Here is a 19,519-nt window from a genome sequence, read left to right as displayed (position 1 = left end):
ATACTATTACTTTTTTCGACATACAATACTATGACTTTTTTGAATTTCTTTGACATGCTATAGCCTAATATAACTTTTTTTTCGACATTCTATCCTATGACTTTTTTCGACATACTATACTATGACGTTTTTGAATTTTTTCGACATGCTATACTATGACTTCTTTCGACTTTTTCAACATGACTTTTTTCGACATACTACACTATGACTTTTTTGAATTTCTTTGACATGCTATAGCCTAATATAACTTTTTTAAACATACTATACTATGACTTTTTTCAACTTTTTTCAAGATACTATATTATGACTTTTTTTTTTCAACATGCTATACTATGACTTTTTTTCGCCATACTATACTATGACGTTTTTCAACTTTTTTCAAGATACTATACTATGACTTTTTTAAATTTCTTTGACATGCTATAGCCTAATATAACTTTTTTCGACATACTATACTATGACGTTTTTTTAATTTTTTCGACATGCTATACTATGACTTTTTTCGACTTTTTCAACATGACTTTTTTCGACATACTATACTATGACTTTTTTCAAGGTACTACACTATGACTTTTTTTGAAATTTTTCGACATGCAATACTATGACATTATTGAATTTTTTCGACATGCTATGACTTTTTTCGACATACTATACTATGACTTCTTTCGACATACTATACTATGACGTTTTTGAATTTTTTCGACATACTATACTATTACTATTTTCGACATACAATACTATGACTTTTTTGAATTTCTTTGACATGCTATAGCCTAATATAACTTTTTTCGACATACTATACTATGACTTTTTTCAAGGTACTATACTATGACTTTTTTTGAATTTTTTCGACATGCTATACTATGACTTTTTTCGACATACTATACTATGATTTCTTTCGACATACTATACTATGACTTCTTTCGACATTCTATACTATGACTTTTTTGAATTTCTTTGACATGCTATAGCCTAATATAACTTTTTTCGACATACTATAACGTTTTTGAATTTTTTTCGACATGCTATACTATGACTTTTTTGAATTTCTTTGACATGCTATAGCCTAATATAACTTTTTTCGACATACTATAACGTTTTTGAATTTTTTCGACATGCTATACTATGACTTTTTGGACTTTTTCAACATGACTTTTTTCGACATACTATACTATGACTTTTTTCAACTTTTTTCAAGATACTATACTATGACATTATTGAATTTTTTCAACATACTATACTATGACTTTATTGAAGTTTTTCGACATGCTATACTGTGACTTTTTTCGACATACTATACTATGACTTCTTTCGACATACTATACTATGACTTTTTTCGACATACTATGACTTTTTTCGACATACTATACTATGACGTTTTTTTAATTTTTTCGACATTCTATACTATGACTTTTTTCGAGTTTTTCAACATGACTTTTTCGACATACTATACTATGACTTTTTTGAATTTCTTTGACATGCTATAGCCTAATATAACTTTTTTCGACATACTATACTATGACTTTTTTCAAGATACTATATTATGACTTTTTTTTATTTCGACATGCTATACTATGACTTTTTTTCGCCATTTTTCGCCATACTATACTATGACATTATTGAATTTTTTCGACATGCTATACTATGAATTTTTTCGACGTACTATACTATGACTTTTTTCGACATACTATACTATGACGTTTTTTTAATTTTTTCGACATGCTATACTATGACTTTTTTCGACTTTTTCAACATGACTTTTTTCGACATACAATACTATGACTTTTTTCAAGGTACTACACTATGACTTTTTTTGAATTTTTTCGACATGCTATACTATGACATTATTGAATTTTTTCGACATGCTATGACTTTTTTTGACATACTATACTATGACTTCTTTCGACATACTATACTATGACGTTTTTGAATTTTTTCGACATACTATACTATTACTATTTTCGACATACAATACTATGACTTTTTTGAATTTTTTCGACATGCTATACTATGACTTTTTTCGACATACTATACTATGACGTTTTTGAATTTTTTCGACATGCTATACTATGACTTTTTTGGACTTTTTCAACATGACTTTTTTCGACATACTATACTATGACTTTATTGAATTTTTTCAACATACTATACTATGACTTTATTGAAGTTTTTCGACATGCTATACTGTGACTTTTTTCGACATGCTATACTATGACTTTTTTCGACTTTTTCGACATATTCTATGACTTTTTTAATTTTTTGTCAGTATGACTTTTTACTTTTTTTTAACATAATATACTATGACTTTTGTAAATCTTTCGACATACTATACTATAACTTTGTTGGACATACTATACTATGAATTTTTATGACATTTGTTTAAGCAATAATGTGTAACACTTGTACATGAATAAAAATGTGTTTCTTTTCAATGTGTTATGTTTTTACTTCTTTATAACAGTCACACAAGACAGAAACTTCTTAACATAATACAATAAAACCTGGTTTCATGATACCTGTGTGTGACACTACTTTAATAAAGTACTATATGATTTAATAAATACTATGACTTATTTTCGACTTTTTCGGCATACTATACTGACTTTTTTTTCTGATTTTTCTGACATGCTATGACGTTTTTTCCACATACTAAAGTATGACGTTTTTTCGATTTGTTTCAACATGCTTTACTATTACTTTTTTCGACATACTATACTATGACTTTTTTGAATTTTTTTGACATGCTATACTATTACTTTTTTTCGCCATTTTTCGATATGCTATACTATGACGTTTTTTAATTTTTTCGACATGCTATACTATGACTTTTTTCGACTTTTTCAACATGACTTTTTTCGACATACTATACTATTACTTTTTTCGACATACAATACTATGACTTTTTTGAATTTCTTTGACATGCTATAGCCTAATATACCTTTTTTCGACATACTATACTATGTCTTCTTTCAAATTTTTTCAAGATAATATACTATGACTTTTTTTGAATTTTTTCGACATGCTATACTATGACTTTTTTCGACATGCTATACTATGACTTTTTTCGACATACTATACTATGACTTTTTTTTACTTTTTCAACATGACTTTTTTCGACATACTATACTATGACTTTTTTGAATTTCTTTGACATGCTATAGCGTAATATAACTTTTTTTGACATACTATACTATGACTTTTTTTCGCCATTTTTCGCCATACTAGACTTTTTTGAATTTTTTAGACATGCTATACTATGACTTTTTTTCGCCATTTTTCGATATGCTATACTATGACTTCATTGAATTTTTTCGACATGCTATACTATGACTTTTTTTCGCCTTTTTTCGACATACAATACTATGACTTTTTTGAATTTCTTTGACATGCTATAGCCTAATATAACTTTTTTCGACATACTATACTATGTCTTCTTTCAAATTTTTTCAAGATAATATACTATGACTTTTTTTGAATTTTTTCGACATGCTATACTATGACTTTTTTTGACATGCTATACTATGACTTTTTTCGACATGCTATACTATGACTTTTTTCGACATACTATACTATGACTTTTTTTTACTTTTTCAACATGACTTTTTTCGACATACTATACTATGACTTTTTTGAATTTCTTTGACATGCTATAGCCTAATATAACTTTTTTTGACATACTATACTATGACTTTTTTTCGCCATTTTTCGCCATACTATACTATGACTTTATTGAATTTTTTCGACATGCTATACTATGACTTTCTTCGACATGCTATACTATGACTTTTTTCGACTTTTTCGACATATTCTATAACTTTTAATTTTTTCAACATAATATACTATATCTTTGTTGGACATACTACACTATGAATTTTTATGACATTTGTTTTAGCAATAACGTGTAACACTTGTACATGAATAAAAATGTGTTTCTTTTCAATGTGTTATGTTTTTACTTCTTTATAACAGTCACACAAGACAGAAACTTCTTAACATAATACAATAAAACCTGGTTTCATGATACCTGTGTGTGACACTACTTTAATAAAGTACTATATGATTTAATAAATACTATGACTTATTTTCGACTTTTTCGGCATACTATACTGACTTTTTTTTCTGATTTTTCTGACATGCTATGACGTTTTTTCCACATACTATACTATGACGTTTTTTCGATTTGTTTCAACATGCTTTACTATTACTTTTTTCGACATACTATACTATTACTTTTTTTCGCCATTTTTCGATATGCTATACTATGACGTTTTTTAATTTTTTCGACATGCTATACTATGACTTTTTTCGACTTTTTCAACATGACTTTTTTCGACATACTATACTATTACATTTTTCGACATACAATACTATGACTTTTTTGAATTTCTTTGACATGCTATAGCCTAATATAACTTTTTTCGACATGCTATACTATGTCTTCTTTCAAATTTTTTCAAGATAATATACTATGACTTTTTTTGAATTTTTTCGACATGCTATACTATGACTTTTTTCGACATGCTATACTATGACTTTTTTCGACATACTATACTATGACATTTTTGAATTTTTTCGACATGCTATACTATGACATTTTTGGACTTTTTCAACATGACTTTTTTCGACATACTATACTATGACTTTTTTGAATTTCTTTGACATGCTATAGCCTAATATAACTTTTTTCGACATACTATACTATGACGTTTTTGAATTTTTTCGACATGCTATACTATGACTTTTTTGGACTTTTTCAACATGACTTTTTTCGACATACTATACTATGACTTTTTTCAACTTTTTTCAAGATACTATACTATGACATTATTGAATTTTTTCAACATACTATACTATGACTTTATTGAAGTTTTTCGACATGCTATACTGTGACTTTTTTCGACATGCTATACTATGACTTTTTTCTAATTTTTCGACATACTATACTATGACCTTTTTCGACATACTATACTATGACTTTTTTCGACTTTTTCGACATATTCTATGACTTTTTAAATTTTTTGTCAGTATGACTTTTTACTTTTTTTTAACATAATATACTATGACTTTTGTAAATCTTTCGACATACTATACTATAACTTTGTTGGACATACTATACTATGAATCTTTATGACATTTGTTTAAGCAATAATGTGTAACACTTGTACATGAATAAAAATGTGTTTCTTTTCAATGTGTTATGTTTTTACTTCTTTATAACAGTCACACAAGACAGAAACTTCTTAACATAATACAATAAAACCTGGTTTCATGATACCTGTGTGTGACACTACTTTAATAAAGTACTATATGATTTAATAAATACTATGACTTATTTTCGACTTTTTCGGCATACTATACTGACTTTTTTTTCTGATTTTTCTGACATGCTATGACGTTTTTTCCACATACTATACTATGACGTTTTTTCGATTTGTTTCAACATGCTTTACTATTACTTTTTTCGACATACTATACTATGACTTTTTTTCGCCATTTTTCGATATGCTATACTATGACGTTTTTTAATTTTTTCGACATGCTATACTATGACTTTTTTCGACTTTTTCAACATGACTTTTTTCGACATACTATACTATTACTTTTTTCGACATACAATACTATGACTTTTTTGAATTTCTTTGACATGCTATAGCCTAATATAACTTTTTTCGACATGCTATACTATGTCTTCTTTCAAATTTTTTCAAGATAATATACTATGACTTTTTTTGAATTTTTTCGACATGCTATACTATGACTTTTTTCGACATGCTATACTATGACTTTTTTCAACATACTATACTATGACGTTTTTGAATTTTTTCGACATGCTATACTATGACTTTTTTGGACTTTTTCAACATGACTTTTTTCGACATACTATACTATGACTTTTTTGAATTTCTTTGACATGCTATAGCCTAATATAACTTTTTTCGACATACTATACTATGACGTTTTTGAATTTTTTCGACATGCTATACTATGACTTTTTTGGACTTTTTCAACATGACTTTTTTCGACATACTATACTATGACTTTTTTCAACTTTTTTCAAGATACTATACTATGACATTATTGAATTTTTTCAACATACTATACTATGACTTTATTGAAGTTTTTCGACATGCTATACTGTGACTTTTTTCGACATGCTATACTATGACTTTTTTCGACTTTTTCGACATATTCTATGACTTTTTTAATTTTTTGTCAGTATGACTTTTTACTTTTTTTTAACATAATATACTATGACTTTTGTAAATCTTTCGACATACTATACTATAACTTTGTTGGACATACTATACTATGAATTTTTATGACATTTGTTTAAGCAATAATGTGTAACACTTGTACATGAATAAAAATGTGTTTCTTTTCAATGTGTTATGTTTTTACTTCTTTATAACAGTCACACAAGACAGAAACTTCTTAACATAATACAATAAAACCTGGTTTCATGATACCTGTGTGTGACACTACTTTAATAAAGTACTATATGATTTAATAAATACTATGACTTATTTTCGACTTTTTCGGCATACTATACTGACTTTTTTTTCAGATTTTTCTGACATGCTATGACGTTTTTTCCACATACTAAACTATGACGTTTTTTCGATTTGTTTCAACATGCTTTACTATTACTTTTTTCGACATACTATACTATGACTTTTTTTAATTTTTTTGACATGCTATACTATGACTTTTTTTCGCCATTTTTCGATATGCTATACTATGACGTTTTTTAATTTTTTCAACATGCTATACTATGACTTTTTTCGACTTTTTCAACATGACTTTTTTCGACATACTATACTATTACTTTTTTCGACATACAATACTATGACTTTTTTGAATTTCTTTGACATGCTATAGCCTAATATAACTTTTTTCGACATACTATACTATGTCTTCTTTCAAATTTTTTCAAGATAATATACTATGACTTTTTTTGAATTTTTTCGACATGCTATACTATGACTTTTTTTGACATGCTATACTATGACTTTTTTCGACATGCTATACTATGACTTTTTTCGACATACTATACTATGACGTTTTTGAATTTTTTCGACATGCTATACTATGACTTTTTTTTACTTTTTCAACATATTCTATGACTTTTTTAATTTTTTGTCAGTATGACTTTTTACTTTTTTTTAACATAATATACTATGACTTTTGTAAATCTTTCGACATACTATACTATAACTTTGTTGGACATACTATACTATGAATTTTTATGACATTTGTTTAAGCAATAATGTGTAACACTTGTACATGAATAAAAATGTGTTTCTTTTCAATGTGTTATGTTTTTACTTCTTTATAACAGTCACACAAGACAGAAACTTCTTAACATAATACAATAAAACCTGGTTTCATGATACCTGTGTGTGACACTACTTTAATAAAGTACTATATGATTTAATAAATACTATGACTTATTTTCAACTTTTTCGGCATACTATACTGACTTTTTTTTCTGATTTTTCTGACATGCTATGACGTTTTTTCCACATACTAAACTATGACGTTTTTTCGATTTGTTTCAACATGCTTTACTATTACTTTTTTCGACATACTATACTATGACTTTTTTGAATTTTTTTGACATGCTATACTATGACTTTTTTGAATTTTTTTGACATGCTATACTATGACTTTTTTTCGCCATTTTTCGATATGCTATACTATGACGTTTTTTAATTTTTTTGACATGCTATACTATGACTTTTTTTCGACTTTTTCAACATGACTTTTTTCGACATACTATACTATTACTTTTTTCGACATACAATACTATGACTTTTTTGAATTTCTTTGACATGCTATAGCCTAATATAACTTTTTTCGACATACTATACTATGTCTTCTTTCAAATTTTTTCAAGATAATATACTATGACTTTTTTTGAATTTTTTCGACATGCTATACTATGACTTTTTTTGACATGCTATACTATGACTTTTTTCGACATGCTATACTATGACTTTTTTCGACATACTATACTATGACTTTTTTTTACTTTTTCAACATGACTTTTTTCGACATACTATACTATGACTTTTTTGAATTTCTTTGACATGCTATAGCCTAATATAACTTTTTTTGACATACTATACTATGACTTTTTTTCGCCATTTTTCGCCATACTATACTATGACTTTTTTGAATTTTTTAGACATGCTATACTATGACTTTTTTTCGCCATTTTTCGATATGCTATACTATGACTTTATTGAATTTTTTCGACATGCTATACTATGACTTTTTTTCGCCATTTTTCGACATACTATACTATGACTTTATTGAATTTTTTCGACATGCTATACTATGACTTTCTTCGACATGCTATACTATGACTTTTTTCGACTTTTTCGACATATTCTATAACTTTTAATTTTTTCAACATAATATACTATATCTTTGTTGGACATACTACACTATGAATTGTTATGACATTTGTTTTAGCAATAACGTGTAACACTTGTACATGAATAAAAATGTGTTTCTTTTCAATGTGTTATGTTTTTACTTCTTTATTACAGTCACACAAGACAGACACTTCTTAACATAATACAATAAAACCTGGTTTCATGATACCTGTGTGTGACACTACTTTAATAAAGTACTATATGATTTAATAAATACTATGACTTATTTTCAACTTTTTTGGCATACTATACTGATTTTTCTTTCTGATTTTTCTGACATGCTATGACGTTTTTTCCACATACTATACTATGACGTTTTTTCGATTTGTTTCAACATGCTTTACTATTACTTTTTTCGACATACTATACTATGACTTTTTTGAATTTTTTCAACATGTTATACTATGACTTTTTTGAATTTTTTTGACATGCTATACTATGACTTTCTTCGACATGCTATACTATGACTTTTTTCAACTTTTTCGACATATTCTATGACTTTTTTAATTTTTTGTCAGTATGACAAATATACTATGACTTTTGTACATTTTTCAACATTCTATACTATAACTTTGTTGGACATACTATACTATGAATTTGTATGACATTTGTTTAAGCAATAATGTGTAACACTTGTACATTTGACGTTTTTTCCACATACTATACTATGACTTTTTTTCGACTTGTTTCAACATGCTTTACTATTACTTTTTTCGACATACTATACTATGACGTTTTTGAATTTTTTTCGACATGCTATACTATGACTTTTTTCGACTTTTTCAACATGACTTTTTTCGACATACTATACTATGACTTTTTTGAATTTCTTTGACATGCTATAGCCTAATATAACTTTTTTCGACATACTATACTATGACTCTTTTCAGCATACTATACTATGACTTTTTTTCGACTTGTTTCAACATGCTTTACTATTACTTTTTTCGACATACTATACTATGACGTTTTTGAATTTTTTCGACATACTATACTATGACTTTTTTGAATTTCTTTGACATGCTATAGCCTAATATAACTTTTTTCGACATACTATACTATGACTTTTTTCAGCATACTACACTATGACTTTTTTTCGACTTTTTTCGACATACTATACTATGACTTTTTTGACTTTTTTCGACATACTATACTATGATTTCCATCGACTTGTTTCAACATGCTTTAGTATGACTTTTTCCAACTTTTTTTGACATTTTTTCGACATGCTATAGTATGACCCCCCTCCACGCTATATTATAACTTTTTTACATCTTTTTTCAACATGCTATACTATAACTTTTTTCAACATACTATACTATGACTTTTTTCAACATACTATACTATGACTTTTTTCGACATACTATGCTATGACTTTTTTTGATTTTTTCCAACATACTATACTATGACTTTTCAACATACTTTACTATGACTTTTTTCGACATACTATACTATGACTTTTTTCGATATGCTAAACTATGACTTTTTTCCGACTTGTTTCAACATACTATAATATGACTTTGTTCGACATGCTATATTATAACTTTTTTACAACTATTTTCGACATGCTATACTATAACTTTTTTCGACATACTACACTATGAATTTTTATGACATTTGTTTTAGCGATAACATGTAACGTAACGTGTTTTCAATGTGTTATGTTTTTACTTCTTTATAACAATCACACAAGACAGACACTTCTTAACATCATACAATAAAACCTGGTTTTATGATACCTGTGTGTGACACTACTTTAATAAAGTACTATATGATTTAATAAATACTATAACTTATTTTCGACTTGTTTCAACATGCTTTACTACGACTTTTTTCGACATACTATATACTATGACTTTTTTTTCGTCATGCAATACTGTGACTTTTTTCAACATACTATACTATGACTTTTTTCAACATACTATACTATGACTTTTTTCGACATACTATATACTATGACTTTTTTTCGACATACTGTTTCAACCCACGACTTTTTATGACTTTTTTTGACATACTATAGTATGACTTTTTTTTCGAAATACTATACTATGACTTTTGTCGACATACTATACTATGACTTTTTTTTTTTTTTTTCAACATACTATCCTATGACTTTTCGACATACTCCTTTACTATGACTTTTTAGGTCATGCTATACTATGAATTTTTATGACATTTGTTTTAGCATCAATGTGTAACACTTGTACATGAATAAAAATGTGTTTATTTCAATGTGTTGTTTTTACTTCTTTTTAAAAGTCAGACATTTCATACAATAAATCTTGATTTCATAATACCTGTGTGTGACACTTTAATAAAGTAGACTTTTTTCGACATGCTATACTATGACTTTATTTGACATTCTATACTATGACTTTTTTCGAGTTTTTCAACATACTATACTATGACTTTTTTCGAGTTTTTTAAACATACTATTCTATGACTTTTTTCGACTTTTTCGACATACTATACTATGACTTTTTTCGAGTTTTTTAAGCATACTATTCTATGACTTTTTTCGACATACAATACTATGACTTTTGTTTGACTTTTTTCGACATGCTATATATGATGCTATGACTTCTTTAATTTTTTGTCAGCATGACTTTTTACTTTTTTCGATATACTATACTATGACTTTTTCGGACATACTATACTATGAATTTTTATGACATTTGCTTTAGTAATAATGTGTAACACTTGTACATGAATAAAAATGTGTTTCTTTTCAATGTGTTGTGTTTTTAAATTCTTTTTAAAAGTCACACAAGACAGAAACTTCTTAACATCACACAATAACACCTGGTTTCATGATATCTGTCTGTGACACTACTTTAAAAGTACTATATGATTTAATAAATACTATGACTTATTTTCGACTTTTTCGACATACTATACAGATTTTGTTTTACATTTTTTTCGACATGCTATGACTTTTTCCCACATACTATACTATGACTTTTTTCGACTTGTTTCAACATGCTTTACTATGACTTTTTTCGACATACTACACTATGACTTTTTTTTCTACATACTACACAGACTTTAAACTTTTTCCACTTTTATCGACATACTATACTATGACTTTTTTCGACATACTATCCTATGACCTTTTCTTTTACTTTTTTCGACATACTATATTATGGACTTTTTTCGACATGCCTTTTTTGACTTTTTTCTACATAGTATAGTATGACTTTTTAGGACATGCTATACAATGAATTTTTATGACATTTGTTTTAGCAATAATGTTTAACACTTGTACATTTGACGTTTTTTCCACATACTATACTATGACTTTTTTTTCGACTTGTTTCAACATGCTTTACTATTACTTTTTTCAACTTTTTTCGACATACTATGGCTTTTTTTCGACATGCTATACTGTGACTTTTTTCAACATGCTAAACTATGAATTTTTTGAAACTTTTTTCGACATTCTGTACTATGACTTTTTTTACTATTTTCAAAATAATATACTATGATTTTTTTTCGACTTTTTTTCAACATGCTATACTATGACATGCTGTACATGAATAATAATGTGTTTCTTTTTACTCATTTTTAAGTCACACAAGACAGACAGTTCTTAACATCATACAATATAAACTGGTTTAATGATAAGTGTAACACTCCTGTAACACTCCTTTAATAAAGTAGACTTTTTTCGACATACTATACTATGACTCTTTTTTCCGACTTTTTCGACATGCCATACTATGACTTGTTTTTTACTTTATTCGACATACTATACCATGACTTTTTTCGATATGCTATAAAATGACTGGTTTTTTTACTTTTTTTCCACATACTATACAATGACTTTTTTTTTAACTTTTTTCGACATACTATACTATGGCTTTTTCTGACTTTTTTTCAACACATTACACTGACTTTTTTCAACATGCTATACTATGACTTTGACTTTTTTCGACATACTACATTATGACTTTTTGAAACATTTTTCAACATACTATGACTTATTTTAAAAACTTTTTTTAACACATACACTGACTTTTTTTCGACATACTATACAAGACTTTTTTTCAACTTTTTTCGACATTCTATCCTATGACTTTTTATGACTTTTTTCAACATACTATACTATGACTTTATGACTTTTTTCGACATACTACATTATGACTTTTTTGACGTTTTTCGACGTGCTATACTATTATGGCATCAGGTTTATGTCATATCTTGCGAGGGCAGAAAACATGCTCCCACTAGTAAATTATACCATTTCATATGCGCAGATATTACTCTTCGCACACCAATTCCACAATTGAGAGTGTACAGGCAGCTGCGGGCGTGAAACAAAACATAGGGGGAGCAGGGTTTTTTCCCGGCTCGGAATGGGCCTGAAGCGGTGGTCTGGGGGTCCTCCCATTCTGATACATTTTCTGGCACAAATTTATGGTGAAAAGGTCTATGACTTTTTTTGACATACTATACTATGACTTTTTTTGACATACTATACTATGACTTTTTTCGACATACTATACTATGACTTTTTTCGACATGCTAAACTATGACTTTTTTCCGACTTGTTTCAACATACTATAGTATGACTTTGTTTGACATGCTATAATATAACTTTTTTCGATATGCTATACTATGACTTTTTTTCGACATTCTATACTATGACTGTTTTCGACATGATATACTCGGAATGGGCCTTTGGGGGGACACATATGAAGCGGGGGTCTGGGGGTCCTCCCATTCTGATACATTTTCTGGCACAAATTTATGGTGAAAAGGTCTTTATTCATGTCAAGGAAAACACACAATTCTGGTGGCAGGTAACAATTCAAAATATAATGGAATATAATGCAGTAAGGGGGCTTTCGCATCCGACTACACTTCACCACAAAGTCCAGTTCATTTGATTAGTATGAACAGGGCATAACGGTAACTTTTTTTCCCAAGGAGCACATTTTGCTCCTAAGTTGAAAAATGTAGGAGTGACTTACATAAGATAACTGATATTACTTTTGTAGCTAATTTGTACAATAATACAATAGTGTTATGAATATAAAATGTTATGAAGTGTAATGTTTTCTATTTTTAAATATTTATCAATAAATTGTCAATGATGTTGAATACAGCAGTAGTGTGAGGGACCACCCCTACGTTTAGCATGCATGTTAACCGAGGATTAATTGCAAATTTAACCAGCTTGTTCAGGGAGTCTGGGCAATGCTGATAAAGCGGGTGCATGTGTTGTTCATGTGTACTACCGTACGGCTTGCATCAGGTGCAGTAGGTAAGACTTATAAAACTAACTTTTTTGTCATATTTGCTGAAACTGACCTCTATGTTCGAGTAGAACTACATGAAGCAAAATAATCTGGCTCCTGTGGAACCACCTACAGCCTGTAGTGCGTTTTGCAAAACCCCACAGCTCCCTGGTCAAATGCACCAATCATGGCCAGGGGGGGTGTCTAACTGTGTGCCAATCACTGCTCGTGCACACACATTCATTCTCCCTTGTGGGGGGAGGGGCTTAGGAGAACGTTTTGGGCTTTAGCAGAAAGGGGGGAGGGACTGAGAAGTTGTTGATGTTCAAATTTTTTGGCTAAGTCCTAGATCTTCCCAATCCTACCTACAGCACCTTTAAAACAACTGTACCAAAACACAGAATTTGACTACTATTTAACGAGATTACGAGACATTTTCACAGGTTATAAAACTGTCTCACTTTAATACTGATAGACGACAGCGCAGCCCGCCGTGGACAGACAGTCGAAGCTCCGGAAACCAAGGTAGGCACTGGCCCTCCTATGATTGGTCACTTTCAAGGCTATCCCACTCACGGACCTCCTTAGTTTACCTTGATTGACAGGTATCATTCAGGAAGCTCGAAGTTGTTGTAGGCTACCGGCCAAATATCTGTTTTTCTGTCTTTATTAACGATGTAGCGCAAGATAGCACCGTAAATAAAGGACTGTATATGTGTCTCTCATCCGTTCTGTTGTTGGGATATGTGTGATGCTTCTGAAATGTTCGTAAATCCTTGCCGATGTATGAATTATGCCTCTAACATTAGAACTAACGTTAGGCTTAGCTAATATGGCTGTGAGCAGGGTGCGATTTTCCGGGGGGATGCAAAGTATTTCCCCCTTTCTGGTCTACATTTTCAAGCCTCTGCTGAATTAACTTTTTTATGATTTTTTTAGGGCTGTCAGCATTAACGCGTTAATCGCGATGCAATTAAGGGCCGAGCATAACGCGTTCATTTTTTTTTTAATTGCATTAATCGCATGCCGGCTATTATTAATTTATTTTACACTTCAATCGGCTTTGCGTCGTGCTTAACAGGCTACTATTTTGACCCTTTGCAACACCGTTACTTATCATCAAGCTGCCAAACTTCCTCCTGCTGCAGGTTGCAGGCATGATGGAGAAAGACAGCAGCAATAACTCTGAATGGAGCTTTTTATTTTCCAAAACTCCCGGACGGCTCGTAGACAAGTCGAAAGCCATATGCACATTGTGTAAAGCCGAATTAAAATATCACCGAAGCACGTCAACCTTGAGCTACCACCTATGAGCTAAGCATAGTAGTACAGTTAACGTTGATGCTAACCGCTAGCATGCTTCCCACTCAGGCAAAGCACTATTTTGGAGAGTGCTACTTGCCGACCTGTGGATGAAACCAAATCCCAAAAAATGACTATAGCTCTTGCGAAGTGGGTGGCAACTAACTGCAGACCTGTCAGCATCGTAGATGACTCGGGTCTTAAAGAAGTACTACGGTTGGCATGTTCTGACCCGTCTCATTGCCGTCGAGGGGGACAGCCCCACACACAGCCTGTATGACACGTTGAAAGCAGCCACACTGGAACTGCTGCAAGGTGCTGCAAACGCTGTCTCATTAACTGGTGATCACTGGACGTCAGTGAGTAATCAAAATTATTTAGGAGTTACTAAACACTATATTGACTTTGGTAACGATAGGGATTTTTAGTTTTTTAGTTAGGTACTTGGAGGAATTGTACAAATAATGACAGATTCACACATTTTCTTTTGTTTACAGTAAATAAATAATTACAAATCTTAAAATCAAGTTCATAAAGTAACTTTCTTTGCATTCATTTGATTCCCAATCAAGATACACTGGTAAGAATTGCTTTTGATTGTTAATATGTATGTACTTAAAAACTGTTCTGAAATGCAAAATAATAGAATTTTAATCATGTGATAAAATATGCGATTAATCGTGATTAACTATAGAAATTCAGCGATTAATCGTGATTAAAAAAATTAATCGTTTGACAGCCCTAGAATTTTTTCGACATACTATACTATGACTTTTTTTACATACTAAACCACGGGTTCTCAAAGTTTTAAGCCAGCACAGGAAAAGTGTACACATAAAACACCCTGTGTTAGAGTGTAGTCATAGTTCAAAGTGTATTGGTCAAATACTGGTTATACAAGTACATACAGTCCTTTAATTGTGCCATAACATAAAATATAATAACAAAGAATCAATATATAGTAGCTAGAGGTCCGACGAGATTTCATCCCCACGAGATCTCGCGAGATTAAACATGACGAGATTTCTCGTCAAGGTAAAAAGCTTCTCGCGATAACAGTACACAAGTGCAGAGCAGCAGCCTTCAAATTAGCATAGAAAAACCCCCTGGCCATTCTCCAAAGTTGACTTTGAGTTTACTTTTAGAACTACTGCCAGAAAACGCTTAGTTAAGTTGTAACCTTGGTTCTCTGAGTGAGGAGACTCTCTCTCCACCATAAATATGGAATAAGTAAATGTGTAACTGTTAGTTATACAGGAGAGAAGCCAGTCATTTGAGTTAATGGCAAAACCTTTTAGTGCTCGGTTTTCATTTTGTGACTTTCGATTGAATAAAGCACTATTTTTACAGTCTTGTTTCTTCATTGACGTTTTCTGTAAAATAGTGTTAAAATCTTGTCTCGTCTCAATCTCGTGAACCCAAACTTGTGTCTCATCTCATCTCGTGAGCTGGGTGTCTCGTCACACCTCTAATAGTAGCCTAATAACAAAGAGTTCAAATGTGTGCCTGTGTTATAGGGAACAAGATATTGTTTCTAGCTCCTGTGTATTATTGATAATACTCTTAATAAACCTTGCATTGGATTAGTCACTCAATTAATTTTCTTGTGCTTTGTTCCAACCTCGTCATTCTGAATTATGTTGCATTAATACAGTGGTCCAAGTAGTTATCACAAACTAATACTGTTTAGTTGTGCTTACAATAAATGTATAGTAAATGTAATGGAAAATGGAAAAGTTGTGAAATTATGAAGGTGGTATGAGTTGCAGTGCTGTGATTATCAAGCTAAACTGGTAGGCTGGCAAAAGCCTGTTTAGGCAAAAGGCTTTATTATTCATGTAAAATATCTTATATGCAGTAATAAGGCTTGCACTTGGTTTAGGCTAGGAGATGTTTGAGATTTCCTAAAGGTTTGGTGGGATTAAAGTTAGGGCAATACTTCTTTTCAGCTTATCGATAAGACCACTAAAACAATCTTTTCTTGTTTGAATCTCTGACCTCCATGGAAGCATGCTCTGCTCATCAGCTCCTCCCAGTCTGAACCCGCCCCCAGCAAGGCGTCCAGCGCAATCATCGGAGCATCATGGCCGCTGTCTCCCCCCCAGCCCCACAGGCTGAAGCTTTTGTAGGCTTCGTCTCTCTCAGCTGGGCCATAGGAAGAGGGCCAAATCACAGGCCCCACCCCACTAGAGAGGCCCCTCAAATCCAGGTACCTGTGGACAGAGGTAAGACATTTTTCTGACATCCACACTATGCTCCAATATTATGTGATTCTGCAAAAGTGAATTCATTCAGGTTCATAGACATCCTCCATCCTTTTTACTGTATGTATGTATGTATGTAGGTGAAACAAATGTTTATGTTTGTGGTAATTAAATCCACACACTTATCCTTTAAAACAGAAAAGTAATATATTTATGTATGGATTTTGTATTGGAGCAATACAAAAATTAAAATGAGCTCAGTGCTGCTGAACTGAACCTGACCAGTGGCATCTTAGTACAAATATCATGCCATCATCTATTAACCTTGAGACTGTAATATGTTAATAGAAAGTTGTTGATTTTGGAAACCTGAATCTGAATACAGCATGACAGCCTAGCAAAGCCTAATTTCAGCAGCTCATACTGTACCTCTGCCACATGTCACAGAAGTAGTACCAGTCTCTCTCTGTCTCCTCCACGGCAAAGCCTTGACCCTGAACAAAGCTCTTTGCTATTGGACAGGCCTCGTTGATCAGGCCCAGACCCCAAGTCGTGATTGGCCTGTGCTGGACAGCATAGGCCGTAAAAAGGGCTGATGCTACGGCTCCCAGGAAACCAGTGGGATGAGGATGGGTCATCCTGCCTGTCTCCACGGCAACCGCCACCAATGACAACAGCTGGTCAGGCTTTGGATACCTGGTGGGGACAAAGTATTAAAGTCTTTATCAACAGTTATTATGGAGGATATTTAGCTGAAGGTTTCTCCATAAACCTAATGAGGTCACACAGCAGAGAAATATGTTTTCTGTATTAGTATTCTGTTTGGATACAAATTCTGTTTAGAGTAATTACTTATTTTCATGCTTCAATTGACTCCTCGTCATGTTTTTTTCTGGTTCTGGCTAATTTTTCACCCTGGTACTCTGTTATTTATTTGTTATTTTCTGCTTCGTGATCAAAGAATGTACACTTATTCCACTGTTGCATTTATTATAAATTACTTTAGATAAGAGCAGTGGCTGTGTGCTTCAATTGTAAATTTAAATGTTCTATCTCATGTTTTGTATGTGTCCTAGGGTGACCAAACCAATGTGCACTGTGCATTTTGCAACTTCATTTAGATTTTTTATTGTGCCTCATCATCCTAAATAAAGCTGAAGAGAACCTGCCTGAACTTCACTTTCAATCAATTCCTGATGAATTCCTCTCCACAACCAAATGTGATGAGCTTAGAGCTGAAATGATAAGTGGATTCATTGATTAGTCAATCGAAGTAATTGAAACTACTTTGTTGACGGATTGATTGTTTAGAATCATGTTTCAGCAAAAATGTCAGATTCCCGTCAGTAACATAAGAACTCTTTCTCACTTTAAAAACATATTAAGAGTTAGAGGATTTATATATCAGGATGATTCTTCTAAGAAACATACGCAAACAGGCGGGACTACTGTACTGCTCTTGTTGCTGCCTGATGATTTCAGATATGTCATAACTGTGTCCCCATTCAAACAACAAAGCAAACTGAAAGTGTTTCTATTTTCACAGGCCTATGATTACCCATGCATTTTAAGGCACATTGAGTTTACTTGTAAATAAATGTGCTATATAAATAACTTGTCCTTGCAGATTACTTGGTACTATTACTAGGTGTCTTAATTTGTTGGAACACCTGCCATTTAGAGATACAAATTGACAATATAGTGCCACTCAAATCAAAATCAATTTGTAACGCTATTACTTTTCCCTTGGCAAGTCATTAAGTTGCCCTGTGCCTGCTCAGTAAAGCAATACTGCATGTTAATTGACAATTAAAAATAATAACCAAACCCGAGGAGGGCTCAACCTGGAATGCATAAGGATTAGACTAAGTTATTATGTTTTTATTACCTGAGGCCAATGCACATAGACCTCATGGCTGCTCCACAGCCCGTCCCCCGTGGATTATAGGGCACTCTGTAGCCCCCTTTCTTTCCTGGCTTCAACAGGGAGACTCCTACAAGAGCAAATGAGAATCAAAAGAGCAAAAGAGAATGGAAGTCAAATATCTTCCATCATTACTACATATAAATGTGATTTGGTTTTAAAATGAAGATTTACCCAGAATGGTTGAATTCCCTGGTGCCCTCCCGTCCATGTCTTTCATCCCCTTCACATATCGAGCAGCCACCTCATGCAGGAGTTTCTCCCCCTCCTTCCCTACAAGGGAGACAATGCAGAGTTAACTTGTTTAAACTGCAAGCATTGTCCTCATTAACTTTTTAAAGATGTAAGGGACCTATTAACAAGGCTGGTTGTTTGCCATATCACAGTAAAGGTCCAGTTGAATTTCTA

At 31.5% G+C, this 19,519-nt stretch overlaps 1 protein-coding gene across 1 annotated transcript in view; it reads right to left on the bottom strand.

The window, feature by feature from the left end:
• The window catches only part of adprh (ADP-ribosylarginine hydrolase), a 31,444-nt gene that overhangs the window by 8,960 nt on the left and 2,965 nt on the right, over nucleotides 1-19,519 (bottom strand). Inside the window, exons 4-7 of the mRNA XM_031314741.2 lie at nucleotides 19,286-19,384; nucleotides 19,076-19,181; nucleotides 17,617-17,883; nucleotides 16,982-17,196 (exon numbers count right to left, since the gene is read on the bottom strand). Of these exons, the coding sequence (XP_031170601.1) occupies nucleotides 16,982-17,196; nucleotides 17,617-17,883; nucleotides 19,076-19,181; nucleotides 19,286-19,384 (687 nt within the window). The remainder of the gene's footprint in view (nucleotides 1-16,981; nucleotides 17,197-17,616; nucleotides 17,884-19,075; nucleotides 19,182-19,285; nucleotides 19,385-19,519) is intronic.

This window comes from Sander lucioperca, chromosome 22 (genome assembly GCF_008315115.2).
Source record: "Sander lucioperca isolate FBNREF2018 chromosome 22, SLUC_FBN_1.2, whole genome shotgun sequence".
Classification (NCBI taxonomy): Eukaryota; Metazoa; Chordata; class Actinopteri; order Perciformes; family Percidae; genus Sander; species Sander lucioperca.
The sequence above is the reverse complement of the archived record's forward strand: the minus strand, read 5'-3'. Positions and strand labels throughout refer to the sequence as shown.